Source organism: Eschrichtius robustus, chromosome 11 (assembly GCF_028021215.1).
Source record: "Eschrichtius robustus isolate mEscRob2 chromosome 11, mEscRob2.pri, whole genome shotgun sequence".
Taxonomy (NCBI): domain Eukaryota; kingdom Metazoa; phylum Chordata; class Mammalia; order Artiodactyla; family Eschrichtiidae; genus Eschrichtius; species Eschrichtius robustus.
Window position 1 is genome coordinate 82,702,748 of NC_090834.1, and position 16,391 is coordinate 82,719,138.

The 16,391-nt window shown below is 37.3% G+C and overlaps 1 protein-coding gene across 1 annotated transcript in view; it reads left to right on the plus strand.

Annotated features, from left to right (window-relative positions):
• Positions 1-16,391, plus strand: part of BBOX1 (gamma-butyrobetaine hydroxylase 1) — an 81,608-nt gene that overhangs the window by 52,889 nt on the left and 12,328 nt on the right. The window contains exon 5 of the mRNA XM_068554793.1: positions 1,859-2,055. Coding sequence (XP_068410894.1) covers positions 1,859-2,055 — 197 coding nt within the window. The remainder of the gene's footprint in view (positions 1-1,858; positions 2,056-16,391) is intronic.

The window sequence follows — 16,391 nt, forward strand, 5'->3', positions numbered from 1 at the left end:
TTAAAAAAATAGCATCAATTTAAGGACCAACCATTATTCATTTAGATAAGTTATCTCCTAATAGCAGAAAATAAGGTATTATCAACCTGTAATGGAAGTTTAAGTTTACAAAACACATAAACACACACACCACACAATACCAAATTAGTAAGAGTACTATAAAGGGACTTCTCCTATTACAGGAAAGGAACTTGCTGTATGAGGACTTTGAAGCAAATAGGCTGAGGTTTGAACATTAGCTTTGCCATGTATTAGCAGAGTTCTTACCAGCTGGCCAGTGTTTACACCTGACTCTCAGTTTCTTCATCTATATAATGGAGATGAAATTATCGAATTCTAAGGACTGTTGTGAGGAATTAATAAATATGCATTATAACATCATAATTTAAGATCAAGTATGTATAAAATTTTAAATATTGAGAAATTTTGTGTGGATTTGGGAGGAGGCAGAATTTGTGTTCTAGATCTGCACTATCCAATATAGTAGTCACTAGTCACCTATGATTGTTTACATTGTAATTTAATCTAATTAAGTCACACTAACCACATTTCAAGTGCACAGTAGTTGTATAGGACTAGGGACTACTATATTGGGCAGCACAGAAGAACATTTCCATCATCACAGAAAGTTCTAATGGACAGCACTGCCCTAGCCATCTACGGAGATAACCAAGCCAAATAGATATTTTCCCCACTTATACTGATATCCCACTAGTCTGAGTATTTGATCATATTTGCCTCTTCCTTTCTACAAGAACTGTCAGACACTGGCTTTTATTTTTATTTTATTCAGTAAAGAGGAAGTTTTAGTTTATAGTGTTAGTTTCTTTAAGCGGAATAGTGTTAGTTTCTTTAAGCAGAAAAATTACTATCTAAATTTAGGTATTAAAATTTTAGGTATTCAAAATCACCCACCCATGCTGACTTACCAAAAAGAATCATATAACCGAGGAAAACAAATCAACTCCATTCAAAAGAATATTGTTAAAATATTACTACATTTAGTTTTTCAAAATGAAATAATGTTAAACATTTTTCCCTAACTCTTAGTAAAAGTAACTAACACTTACTCCTTTTGGTTTCTCATTCCCAGTGTATCTTAGGCTTATTCATCCTCATAGCCACATCCTTCCTCATTCCCTTATCATTACGCTTGAACTACTGCATTAGATTCTCAAGTAGTTACTCTCTCACTAGTTCCCCCCCTTAAAAAATGTATCTCTTGTCAACACCACTAGACTAATAATTTCCAACTCAGTCTTGACTACGTTACTTCCATATTCAAAAGACTTTAACGATTCCCCTCTGTGCACAAGAAAGTCCAATATCTTTCATCTGACATTACAGACTCTCCCTGATGAAATCCTAAATTACCTTTCCAGCTGGATCTACTGTTCCCAGCTGTGACCCTCTACTGCAGCCAAACTTTTTGAGACCCAGTGAAGTATGCATTTTTGCATACCCATCAACTCTGCCACCTGATTAGCTCTGGCCATTCTATTCTATGTATCCAAAATTTTATCCATCCTCCTTTGCCCATATTAAATCCTACCCCCTCTGTAAAGTCAACACAGGGTGCTCACTCATAAGGTCATTGCTCTTATGATCTGTGCCTTTTGTTTACTAATGAACATAATATGCCTGTGCCCTTGTCTTCAACTGTAACAATGTTTGAACTATAAATTATTGATTACAAGCAACTTTTTCTCCCTAACCTCTTTCTCTGTTGTCACCAAAGAGACAGATATAAAAGGTTTGCTGATTTTAAGTCAATTACTTTTATGAATCTTTCCTTAAAACTGTCAAAAATGTTAAGTGCATACCATTTTAAAACATAGTCCTCTGTTTCTTTTCATAGGTTCAGCTTCTGCACTGCATAAAGCAAACAGTCACTGGGGGTGATTCAGAAATTGTAGATGGATTTAACGTATGCCAAAAGCTCAAGGAAAAAAATCCTTGGGCATTCCAGATTCTGTCCTCCACCTTTGTGGACTTTACAGACATTGGAGTGGATTACTGCGATTTCTCTGTACAATCCAAACACAAAATTATAGAGTAAGTACTGTTTCTAAATTTGTCAGAGCAGTAAAACTGTTGACAGCAAAGGCTTCATTAACCTAAAGCTTAAACAACAGAAAAATTCAGTTAACTCCCAAGCTTTAGTTTTTATTAACTGTTTAATCCAATTCTTGAATGAAAGAGGAAAAAAGAACCCTTTCACCATTAAAAAAATTCTTTATCAAATTCCCTGTTCTTAATCAATATAAAAAAGTAAGTAAGACTTCATGTATACCTCATTTTTAAAATATAAGTTCTACAGGGTTATAATCAGTGTGATTGTATGCTAATCGGGACCCTTTCAGAAGTGAAAAAATATAACTCAAATTAGGTAGGTCCAGGAGTTTAAAAATATCATCTGATATTGATCTCTTTTTTTCCTTCACCTCTTAGCCAACATATTCTCTGTGTTGGCTTCATTTTCAAAGATAATCAATAGAAGCTCCAAGTTGTTATTAGAGCTGGTAATCACAGCACACAGAAAACACTGATTTCCCAATAGCTAACACAAAGATGTAGATTCGCTGCTCAACATGTGTTCAAGTCTATACTGGAAGCAATCACCACGGCTAGGAAGTCAGAGAATTCTTTTTTTTTTTTTTTTTCACACACACACACACACACACTATATTTTATTTTTACAAGAGATAAATAGACTGACACCAAGCATTGTACATGGATGACCACAACAAAAGCAACAATGATTGCAATTACCAAACATGAAACACACTCATACTATGTCATAATATTGACATTCAGTCCAGTAATCCTCTACTGTAACAGCTCCTTTACTTTGCAGTGAAAATTGATTTGTATATTCTTTGCCTCTGAGTCCTTGTTGGATTTTTTTTTTTTAATTCAGACAGAAAGTCACAAAAATTATACTCATCCTCATCAGTTCACTCAGTCCCATGTAATTAATTTTTTTTCATCTTGATCTTTTGTTAGCACTTTTATGAGTTCATCAGTTTTTCATTAGAGTTCTGAAAATTCAGTTCTGCTTATTCATTCAGTTCAGCAGTACAGTCAGTTACCAGAAACCTGTACTTGTCAGAGTCTTTTCCATGAATTTCTTAAAGATGAAACCCTTTTATAGGAACATATTTGCAATAGCATCAGAGTACACACAGAACTGTCTGTAAATGACAAAAGACTTAAAAATGACCACAGTTAAAAATTTGATGAAAGTTCATAATAATGCAGTTGACAAGAAAATTAGTTATTTCTGAGATATACATTTTAAGGTAATAACTAGGATTATGACTTATAACATTATACCAGAACATATAAGATTTTTAGAAATTTCATGTAATGTCTGAAACATTTATATTAACATATTTCCATACAAATAACCCAATGAAAGTTTAGTATTAGTTGTTTTGTTTGTTTGTTTTTTTATACTGCATGTTCTTATTAGGCATCAATTTTATACACATCAGTGTATACATGTCAATCCCAATAGCCCAATTCAGCACACCACCATCCCCACCCCACCGCAGTTTTCCCCCCTTGGTGTCCATATGTCCGTTCTCTACATCTGTGTCTCAACCTCTGCCCTGCAAACGGGCTCATCTGTACCATTTTTCTAGGTTCCACATACATGCGTTAATATACGATATTTGTTTTTCTCTTTCTGACTTACTTCACTCTGTATGACAGTCTCTAGATCCATCCACGTCTCAACAAATGACTCAATTTCGTTCCTTTTTATGGCTGAGTAATATTCCATTGTATATATGTACCACATCTTCTTTATCCATTCGTCTGTCAATGGGCATTTAGGTTGCTTCCATGACCTGGCTATTGTAAATAGTGCTGCAATGAACATTGGGGTGCATGTGTCCTTTTGAATTACGGTTTTCTCTGGGTATATGCCCAGTAGTGGGATTGCTGGGTCATATGGTAATTCTATTTTCAGTTTTTTAAGGAACCTCCATATTGTTCTCCATAGTGGCTGTATCAATTTACATTCCCACCAACAGTGCAAGAGGGTTCCCTTTTCTCCACACCCTCTCCAGCATTTGTTGTTTGTAGATTTTCTGATGATGCCCATTCTAACTGGTGTGAGGTGATACCTCATTGTTGTTTTGATTTGCATTTCTCTAATAATTAGTGATGTTGAGCATCTTTTCATGTGCTTCGTGGCCATCTGTATGTCTTCTTTGGAGAAATGTCTATTTAGGTCTTCTGCCCATTTTTGGATTGGGGTGTTTGTTTCTTTAATATTGAGCTGAATGAGCTGTTTATATATTTTGGAGATTAATCCTTTGTCTGTTGATTCGTTTGCAAATATTTTCTCCCATTCTGAGGGTTGTCTTTTCGTCTTGTTTATGGTTTCCTTTGCTGTGCAAAAGCTTTGAAGTTTCATTAGGTCCCATTTGTTTATTTTTGTTTTTATTTCCATTACTCTAGGAGGTGGATCAAAAAAGATCTTGCTGTGATTTATGTCAAAGAGTGTTCTTCCTATGTTTTCCTCTAAGAGTTTTATAGTGTCCAGTCTTACATTTAGGTCTCGAATCCATTTTGAGTTTATTTTTGTGTATGGTGTTAGGGAGTATTCTAATTTCATTCTTTTACATGTAGCTGTCCAGTATTCCCAGCACCACTTATTGAAGAGACTGTCTTTTCTCCATTGTATATCTTTGCCTCCTTTGTCATAGATTAGTTGACAATAGGTGCGTGGGTTAATCTCTGGGCTTTCTATCTTGTTCCATTGATCTATGTTTCTGTTTTTGTGCCAGTACCATATTGTCTTGATTACTGTAGCTTTGTAGTAGAGTCTGAAGTCAGGGAGTCTGATTCCTCCAGCTCCGTTTTTTTCCCTCAAGACTGCTTTGGCTATTCGGGGTCTTTTGTGTCTCCATACAAATTTTAAGATGATTTGTTCTAGTTCCGTAAAAAATGCCATTGGTAATTTGATAGGGATTGCATTGAATCTGTAGATTGCTTTGGGTAGTATAGTCATTTTCACAATGTTGATTCTTCCAATCCAAGAACATGGTATATCTCTCCATCTGTTGGTATCATCTTTAATTTCTTTCATCAGTGTCTTATAGTTTTCTGCATACAGGTCTTTGGTCTCCCTAGGTAGGTTTATTCCTAGGTATTTCATTCTTTTTGTTGCAGTGGTAAATGGGAGTGTTTCCATAATTTCTCTTTCAGATTTTTCATCATTAGTGTATAGGAATACAAGAGATTTCTGTGCATTAATTTTGTATCCTGCAACTTTACCATATTCATTGATTAGCTCTAGCAGTTTTCTGGTGGCAGTTTTAGGATTCTCTATGTATAATATCATGTCATCCGCAAACAGTGACAGTTTTACTTCTTCTTTTCCAATTTGTATTCCTTTTATTTCTTTTTCTTCTCTGATTGCCGTGGCTAAGACTTCCAGAACTATGTTGAATAATAGTGGTGAGAGTGGACATCCTTGTCTCGTTCCTGATCTTAGAGGAAATGCTTTCAGTTTTTCACCATTGAGAATGATGTTTGCTGTGGGTTTGTCATATATGGCCTTTATTATGTTGAGGTAGGTTCCCTCTATGCCCACTTTCTGGAGAGTTTTTATCATAAATGGGTGTTGAATTTTGTCAAAAGCTTTTTCTGCATCTATTAAGATGATCATATGGTGTTTCTTCTTCAATTTGTTAATATGGTGTATCACATTGATTGATTTGCGTATATTGAAGAATCCTTGCATCCCTGGGATAAATCCCACTTGATCGTGGTGTATGATCCTTTTAATGTGTTGTTGGATTCTGTTTGCTAGTATTTTGTTGAGGATTTTTGCATCTATATTTATCAGTGATATCGGTCTGTAATTTTCTTTCTTTGTAGTGTCTTTGTCTGGTTTTGGTATCAGGGTGATGGTGGCCTCATAGAATGAGTTTGGGAGTGTGCCTTCCTCTGCAATTTTTTGGAAGAGTTTGAGAAGGATAGGTGTTAGCTCTTCTCTAAATGTTTGATAGAATTCACCTGTGAAGCCATCTGGTCCTGGACTTTTGTTTGTTGGAAGATTTTTAATCACAGTTTCAATTTCATTGCTTGTGATTGATCTGCTCATATTTTCTGTTTCTTCCTGGTTCAGTCTTGGAAGGTTATACCTTTCTAAGAATTTGTCCATTTCTTCCAGGTTGTCCATTTTATTGGCATAAAGTTGCTTGTAGTAGTCTCTCAGGATGCTTTGTATTTCTGCAGTGTCTGTTGTAACTTCTCCTTTTTCATTTCTAAATTTATTGATTTGAGTCCTCTCCCTCTTTTTCTTGATGAGTCTGGCTAATGGCTTATCAATTTTGTTTATCTTCTCAAAGAACCAGCTTTTAGTTTTATTGATCTTTGCTATTGTTTTCTTTGTTTCTATTTCATTTATTTCTGTTCTGATCTTTATGATTTCTTTCCTTCTGCTAACTTTGGGTTTTGTTTGTTCTTCTTTCTGTAGTTTCTTTAGGTGTAAGGTTAGATTGTTTACTTGAGATTTTTCTTGTTTCTTTAGGTAGGCTTGTATAGCTATAAACTTCCCTCTTAGAACTGCTTTTGCTGCATCCCATAGGTTTTGGGTCGTCGTGTTTTCATTGTCATTTGTCTCTAGGTATTTTTTGATTTCTTCTTTGATTTCTTCAGTGATCTCTTGGTTATTTAGTAACGTATTATTTAGCCTCCATGTGTTTGTCTTTTTTACGTTTTTTTCCCTGTAGTTCATTTCTAATCTCATAGCATTGTGGTCAGAAAAGATGCTTGATATGATTTCAATTTTCTTAAATTTACTGAGGCTTGATTTGTGACCCAAGATGTGATCTATCCTGGAGAATGTTCCGTGCACACTTGAGAAGAACATGTAATCTGCTGTTTTTGGATGGAATGTCCTATAAATATCAATTAAATCTATCTGGTCTATTGTGTCATTTAAAGCTTCTGTTTCCTTATTTATTTTCATTTTGGATGATCTGTCCATTGGTGTAAGTGAGGTGTTAAAGTCCCCCACTATTACTGTGTTACTGTCAATTTCCTCTTTTATGGCTGTTAGCAGTTGCCTTATGTATTGAGGTGCTCCTATGTTGGGTGCATATATATTTATAATTGTTATATCTTCTTCTTGGATTGATCCCTTGGTCATTATGTAGTGTCCTTCTTTGTCTCTTGTAACATTCTTTACTTTAAAGTCTATTTTATCTGATATGAGTATAGCTACTCCAGCTTTCTTTTGATTTCCATTTGCATGGAATATCTTTTTCCATCCCCTCACTTTCAGTCTGTATGTGTCCCTAGGTCTAAAGTGGGTCTCTTGTAGACAGCATATATATGGGTCTTGTTTTTGTATCCATTCAGCAAGCCTGTGTCTTTTGGTTGGAGCATTTAATCCATTCACGTTTAAGGTAATTATCGATATGTATGTTCCTATGACCATTTTCTTAATTGTTTTGGGTTTGTTTTTGTAGGTCCTTTTCTTCTCTTGTGTTTCCCACTTAGAGAAGTTCCTTTAGCATTTGTTGTAGAGCTGGTTTGGTGGTGCTGAATTCTCTTAGCTTTTGCTTGTCTGTAAAGCTTTTGATTTCTCCATCAAATCTAAATGAGATCCTTGCCGTGTAGAGTAATCTTGGTTGTAGGTTCTTCCCTTTCATCACTTTAAGTATATCATGCCAGTCCCTTCTGGCTTGTAGAGTTTCTGCTGAGAAATCAGCTGTTAACCTTATGGGAGTTCCCTTGTATGTTATTTGTCGTTTTTCCCTTGCTGCTGTCAATAATTTTTCTTTGTCTTTAATTTTTGCCACTTTGATTACTATGTGTCTCGGCGTGTTTCTCCTTGGGTTTATCCTGTATGGGACTCTCTGCGCTTCCTGGACTTGGGTGGCTATTTCCTTTCCCATGTTAGGGAAGTTTTTGACTATAATCTCTTCAAGTATTTTCTCTGGCCCTTTCTCTCTCTCTTCTCCTTCTGGGACCCCTATAATGCGAATGTTGTTGCGTTTAATGTTGTCCCAGAGGAGTCTTAGGCTGCCTGCATTTCTTTTCATTCTTTTTTCTTTAGTCTGTTCCGCAGCAGTGAATTCCACCATTCTGTCTTCCAGGTCACTTATCCGTTCTTCTGCCTCAGTTATTCTGCTATTGATTCCTTCTAGTGTAGTTTTCATTTCAGTTATTGTATTGGTCATCTCTGTTTGTTTGTTCTTTAATTCTTCTAGGTCTTTGTTAATCATTTCTTGCATCTTCTCAATCTTTGCCTCCATTCTTATTCCGAGGTCCTGGATCATCTTCACTATCATTATTCTGAATTCTTTTTCTGGAAGGTTGCCTATCTCCACTTCATTTAGTTGTTTTTCTGGGGTTTTTTCTTGTTCCTTCATCTGATATATAGCCCTCTGCCTTTTCATCTTGTCTATCTTTCTGTAACTGTGGGTTTTGGTCCACAGGCTGCAGGATTGTAGTTTTTCTTGCTTCTGCTGTCTGTCCTCTGGTGGTTGAGGCTATCTAAGAGGCTTGATGGGAGGCTCTGGTGGTGGGTAGAGCTGACTGTTGCTGTGGCGGACAGAGCTCTGTAACACTTTAATCCACTTGACTGTTGATGGGTGGGGCTGGGTTCCCTCCCTGTTGGTTGTTTTGCCTGAGGCAACCCAACACTGGAGCCTACCTGGGCTCTTTGATGGGGTTAATGGCAGACTCTGGGAGGGCTCACGCCAAGGAGCACTTCCCAGAACCTCCGCTGCCAGTGTCCTTGTCCCCACGGTGAAACAGAGCCAGCCCCCGCCTCTGCAGGAGACCCCCCCAACACCAGCAGGTAGGTCTGGTTCAGTCTCCCCCAGGGTCACTGCTCCTTCCCCTGGGTCCCGATGCGCACATTACTTTGTGTGTGCCCTCCAAGAGTGGGGTCTCTGTTTCCCCCAGTACTGTCAAAGTCCTGCAATCAATTCCCACTAGGCTTCAAAGTCTGGTTCTCTAGGAATTCCTCCTCCCGTTGCCGGACCCCCAGGTTGGGAAGCCTGACGTGGGGCTCAGAAGCTTCACTCCAGTGGGTGGACTTCTGTGGTATAAGTGTTCGCCAGTCTGTGAGTCACCCACCCAGCAGTTATGGGATTTGATTTTACTCTGATTGTGCCCCTCCTACCGTCTCACTGTGGCTTCTCCTCTGTCCTTGGACGTGGGGTATCCTCCTTGGTGAGTTCCAGTGTCTTCCTGTCGATGATTGTCCAGCAGCCAGTTGTGATTCTGGTGCTCTCGCAAGAGGGAGTGAGAGCACGTCCTTCTACTCCGCCATCTTGGTTAATCCTCGGAAGTCAGAGAATTCTGACTGGCTGTCCCTGGATCACATGTTCATCTCTGGAGTAAGGTCAGCCTCACCTGAACCACAAGGGCTGAGAATTAAACAGTGACATCTCCCCAGACTGATGCCAAAAACTCATATGTTCCCTACACAGAATGTTTTGTGTTCTTTTTTCATTTAACATTATTTCACAATAATTTTTCAAGTATCTACAAAGGCCACACATTTATTCTCTTATATGAGAATTATCCTACATTGTGTTTCTAGGACATGTTTTATTTAATCCAACCTCAGTTAATGAATGCTGGGGTGTTTCCAATTTTATAACTGAGTTTGTATTCTTCTTTTAGGAGAAATAGCCAAATAATATGAAAATAAACTCATTTAATAAATAATCAAATCCTCAGTATACTAACTCAGCTTTCTTATATACACATATGATCTTCATTTATTCATTCAACAAATATTTACTGAGGCCAGTCACTCTTCTTGGTGCTTGCGATACATCAGTGGACAAAACAAAGATTCCTGCCTTCATGTAGCTTACTTTCTAATAGGGGTGGGGAGAATTAGGAATTTTAAAATATATGAGTAAATTGCAATGAATGTTAAAACATTTTAAGTGCTTAAGAAAAGAGGAAAAGTAAGGCAGGATAGGGGAATATGTAGAGCCAAAGACTTAGGGAGGATGAAATTTGTATCATTAAATAGTGTGTCAAGGATAAGCTTTACTGAGTAGGCGATATTTGAGCAAAAACTTAAAGGAGTGAGGAAGTTTGTCCAGAAGATGAACAGCTAGAGCAAAGTTCCTAGGATAACCCTAAGAAGATGCTCGGTGTGTTCAAGGGACAGCAATGAGGCCAATGGGGGGATAGTATTACAAAAGGAGGCCAGGTGGGGGTAAGTTTATACAGAGCCTTACTAGTCATTGTAATAACATTAGCTTTAATTCTTAGTGAAATAAGGGCTTGCTGGAAGATTTTGACCAAAAGAGAGCCATCTATATTTATATAAAGTCATTTACATTTTAAGTGGATCACCATGACTGCTGTGCTGAATATAGTGTATAAGAGCAAGGGCAGGAGCAGGAAGACCAGGTTGGAAGCTCCTACAGGACCAGAGGTCAGAGATGAGGGTAACTTGAGCATGAGTGGTCCAGGTGGCGATAGCAGCAGTATGGAGAAGGGTCTACTTGGGGATATATTTTGCATATTGAAACAGCATATTTTCATGACAGATTGAATGACGGTGTGAGAGAAAGACAGATGTCAAAAATAAATCCTAGTTCAGAATAACATGCCCTGAGAGGTAGGTCATTGGGGTGGGAAAAAGATAAAATAGCTCCTGAGATTCCCAGTTTTAACAGGACAGCTTTCACTGTTTAAAAGTTAACTTAGAGGGCAGACAGCAGAAGCAAGAAGAACTACAATCCTGCAGCCTGTGAAACAAAAACCACATTCAAAGAAAGATAGACCAAATGAAAAGGCAGACGATTATGTACCAGATGAAGGAACAAGCTAAAACCCCAGAAAAACAACTAAAGTAAGTGGAGATAGGGGAACTTCCAGAAGAAGAATTCAGAATAATGATAGTGAAGATGATCCAGGACCTGGGAAAAAGAATGGAGGCAAAGATCGAGAAGATGAAAGAAATGTTTAACAAAGACCTACAAGAATTAAAGAAGAAACACCTAGAAAAATTAAAGAACAAACAAACAGAGATGAACAATAAAATAACTGCAATGAAAAATACACTAGAAAGAATCAATAGCAGAATAAGTGAGGCAGAACAACAGATAAGTGACCTGGAAGACAGAATTATGGAATCCACTGTTGCAAAACAGAAAAAAAAAAAAAAAAGAATGAAAAGAAATGAAGACAACATAAGGGATCTCTGGGACAACATTAAACACACCAACATTCACATTATAGGGGTTCCAGAAGGAGAACAGAGAGAGAAAGGACCTGAGAGAATATTTGAAGAGATTGTAGTCAATAACTTCCCTAACATGGGAAAGGAAATAGCCACCCAAGTTCAGGAAGCACAGAGTCCCAGGCAGGAAAACCCAAGGAGAAACACGCTGAGACTCATAATAAACAAATTGACAAAAATTAAAGACCAAGAAAAATTATTAAATGCAAAAAGGGAAAAATGACAAATAACATGCAAGGGAACTCCCATAAGGTTAACAGCTGATTTTTCAGCAGAAACTCTACAAACCAGAAGGGAGTGGCATGATATATTTAAAGTGATGAAAGGAAAGAACGTACAACCAAGATTACTCTATCCAGCAAGGAACTCATTCATATTCGATGGAGAAATCAAAAGCTTTACAGACAAGCAAAAGCTAAGAGAATTCAGCAGCATCAAAGCAGCTCTACAACAAATGCTAAAGGAACTTTTCTAAGTGGGAAATACAAGAGGAGAAAAGGACCTACAAAAACAAAAACGAAACAATTAAGAAAAGGGTAATAGGAACAGAGATATCAATAATTACCTTAAATGTGAATACATTAAATGCTCCAACCAAAAGACACAGGCTAGCTGAAAGGACACAAAAACAAGATACATATATATGCTGTCTACAAGAGACCCACTTGAGACCTAGGGACACGTCCACACTGAAAGTGAGGTGGTGGAAAAAGATATTCAATGCACAGAAATACAAAGCATCATAAGAGACTACTAAAAGAAACTCTATGCCAATAAAATGGACAACCTGGAAGAACTGGACAAATTCTTAGAAAGGTATAACCTTACAAGACTGAACCAGGAAGAAAGAGAAAATAGGAACAGACCAATCACAAGTAATGAAATTGAAACTGTGATTAAAAATCTTCCAACAAACAAAAGCCCCGGACCGGATAGCTTCACAGGAGAATTCTATCACACATTTAGAGAAGAGCCAACACCCATCCTCCTCAAACTCTTCCAAAAAATTGCAGAGGAAGGAACACTCCCAAACTCATTCTATGAGGCCATAATCACCCTGATACCAAAACCAAACAAAGATACTACAAAAAAAGAAAATTACAGACCAATATCACTCATAAATATACATGCAAAAATCCTCAACAAAATACTAACAAACAGAATCCAAAAACACATTAAAAGAATCATACACCATAACCAAGTGGAATTTAAACCACAGATGCAAGGATTCTTCAATATACACAAATCAATGTGATACGCCATATTAACAACTTGAAGAATAAAAACCATATGATCATCTCAATAGATGCAATAAAAGCTTTTGACAAAATTCAACCCCCATTTATGAAAAAAACTCTCCAGAAAGTGGGCAAACAGTGGGAACCTGCCTCAACATAATAAAGGCCATATATGACAAACCCACAGCAAACATCGTTCTCAATTATGAAAAACTGAAAGCATTTCTCTAGATCAGGAACAAAACAAGGATGTCCACTCTTGCCACTATTATTCAACATAGTTTTGGAAGTCCTAGCCATGGCAATCAGAGAAGAAAAAGAAATAAAAGGAATACAAATTGGAAAAGAAGAAGTAAAACTGTCACTGTTTGCAGGTGACATGATACTATACATCAATAATCCTAAAGATGCCACCAGAAAACCACTACAGCTAATCAATGAATTTGGTAAATTTGCAGGATACAAAATTAATGCACAGAAATCTCTTGCAATCCTATACACTAACAATGAAAGATCAGAGGGAGAAATGAAGGAAACAATCCCATTCACCATTGCAAAAAGAGAATAAAATACCTAGGAATAAACCTACCTATTAAGGTAAAAGACCTGTACTCAGAAAACTATAAGACACTGATGAAAGAAATCAAAGATGACACAAACCGATGGAGAGATATACCATGTTCTTGGATTGGAAAAAACAATATTGTGAAAATGACTATACTACCCAAAGCAATCTACAGATTCAATGCAATCCCTATCAAATTACCAATGGCATTTTTTACAGAACTAGAACAAAAAATCTTAAAATTTGTATGGAGACACAAATGACCCGAAAAGCCAAAGCAGTCTTTAGGGAAATAAATGGAGCTGGAGGAATCAGACTCCCTGACTTCAGACTTTACTACAAAGCTGCAGTAATCAAGACAGTATGGTACTGGCACAAAAACAGAAATATGGATCAATGGAACAGGATAGAGACCCAAGAGATAAATCCATGCACCTATGGTCAACTAATCTATGACAAAGGAGGCAAGGATATATAAAGGAGAAAAGAGAGTCTCTTCAATAAGTGGTGCTGGGAAAACTGGACAGCTACATGTAAAAGAATGAAATTGGAACACTCCCTAACACCATACACAAAAATAAGCTCAAAATGGATTAAAGACCAAAATGTAAGACCGCACACTATAAAACTCTTAGAGGAAAACATAAGAAGAACACTCTTTGACATAAATCACAGCAAGATCTTTTCTGACCTACCCACTGGAGTAATGGAAATAAGAACAAAAATAAACAAATGGGAACAAATGAAACTTAAAAGCTTTTGCACAGAGTGAAGTAAGTCAGAAAGAGAAAAACAAATACCATATATTAAAGCATATATGTGGAATCTAAATAAATGGTACAGCTGAACCAGTTCGCAACGCAGAAATGAGACACAGATGTAGAGGACAAACGTATGGACACAAAGAGGGAAAAGCAGGGGGGTGGGGTGGTGGTGGTGGGATGAATTGGGGTATTGGGATTGATATACATACACTAATATGTATAAGATGGATAACTAATAAGAACCTGCTTTATAAAAAATAAAATATAATAAAATTCAAGAAAAAAAGAGAAAATAAATGGTAAGATTGTAGATTTAAACATGACCTTATCAATAATGACATTAAATATAAATTGGCTAAATACAACAATTAAAAAAAAGTTACCTTAAAACCCCATGACAGGGGCTTCCCTGGTGGCGCAGTGGTTGAGAATCCGCCTGCCAATGCAGGGGACACGGGTTCGAGCCCTGGTCTGGGAAGATCCCACATGCCGCGGAGCGGCTGGGCCCGTGAGCCACAATTGCTGAGCCTGCGCGTCTGGAGCCTGTGCTCCGCAACAAGAGAGGCCGCGATAGCGAGAGGCCCGCGCACCGCGATGAAGAGTGGCCCCCGCTTGCCACAACTGGAGAAGGCCCTCGCGCAGAAACGAAGACCCAACACAGCCATAAATAAAATAAATTTAAAAAAAAAAAAAAAGATGGCTAGCAGGACATCAGAGCCATTTAAAAAAAAAAAAAAAAAAAACCCATGACAAATTACCATTTTGTTGTGACACAATATGGTTGCAGATTCTTCAGGGCTAGAGAACAGAGGCAAAAAAACAAAAACAAAAAGAAAAAAAAACTTAGCTATTGAGTGAGATTTTTTTAACAGCTTTACTGCAGTATAATTGCTTTACAATGGTGTATTAGTTTCTGCTTTATTACAAAGTGAATCAGCTATACATATATATATATATATATATATATATATATATATATATATATATATATATATATATATCCCCATATCTCCTCCCTCTTGCGTTTCCCTCCCTCCCCCCTATCCCACCCCTCTATGTGCTCACAAAGCACCAAGCTGATCTACCTGTACTATGCAGCTGCTTCCCACTAGCTATTTTACATTTGGTAGTATAGATAAGTCCATACCACTCTCTCACTTTGTCCCAGCTTGCCATTCCCCTTCTAATGTCCTCACGTCCATTGTCTACGTCTGCATCTTTATTCCTGTCCTGCCCCTAGGTTCTTCAGAAACTTTTTTTTTTTTTAGATTCCATGTATATGTGTTAGCATACGGTATTTGTTTTTCTCTTTCTGACTTACTTCACTCTGTATGACAAACTCTAGATCCATCCACCTCACTACAAATAACTCAATTTTGTTTCTTTTTATGGCTGACTAATATTCCATTGTATATATGGCCACATCTTCTTTATCCATTCATCTGTCAGTGGACACTTAGGTTCCTTCCATGTCCTGGCTATTGTAAATAGAGCTGCAATGAATATTGTGGTACATGACTCTTTTTGAATTATGGTTTTCTCAGGGTGTATGCCCAGTAGTGGGATTGCTGGGTCATATGGTAGTTCTAGTTTTAGTTTTTTAAGGAACCTCCATACTGTTCTCCATAGTGGCTGTATCAATTTACATTCCCACCAACAGCGCAAGAGGGTTCCCTTTTCTCCACACCCTCTCCAGCGTTTATTGTTTGTAGATTTTTTGATGATGGCCATTCTGACTGGTGTGAGGTGATACCTCATTGTAGTTTTGATTTGCTTTCCTCTAATGATTTGTGATGTTGAGCATCCTTTCATATGTTTGTGGGTAATCCGTATATCTTCTTTGGAGAAAAGTCTATTTAGGTCTTCTGCCCATTTTTGGATTGGGTTGTTTGTTTTTTTGATATTGAGCTGCCTGAGCTGCTTGTGTATTTTGGAGATTAATCCTTTGTCAGTTGCTTCGTTTGCAAATATTTTCTCCCATTCTGACGGTTGTCTTTTCATCTTGTTTATGGTTTCCTTTGCTGTGCAAAAGCTTTGAAGTTTCATTAGGTCCCATTTGTTTATTTTTGTTTTCATTCCCATTTCTCTAGCAGGTGGGTCCAAAAGGATCTTGCTGTGATTTATGTCATAGTGTGTTCTGCCTATGTTTTCCTCTAACAGTTTTACAGTGTCTAGCCTTACATTTAGGTCTTTAATCCATTTTGAGTGTATTTTTCTGTATGGTGTAGGGAATGTTCTAATTTCACTCTTTTACATATAGCTGTCCAGTTTTCCCAGCACCACTTATTAAAGAGGCTGTCTTTTCTGCATTGTATATTTTGCCTGCTTTATCAAAAATAAGGTGACCATATGTGCATGGGTTTATCTCTGGGCTTTCTATCCTGTTCCATTGATCTATATTTCTGTTTTTGTGTCAGTACCATACTGTCTTGATGACTGTAGCTTTGTACTGTAGTCTGAAGTCAGGGAGCCTGATTCCTCCAGCTCCGCTTTTCTTTTTCAATATTGCTTTGTCTATTCAGGATCTTTTGTGTTTCCATACAAATTGTGAAATTTTTTGTTCTAATTCTGTGAAAAAT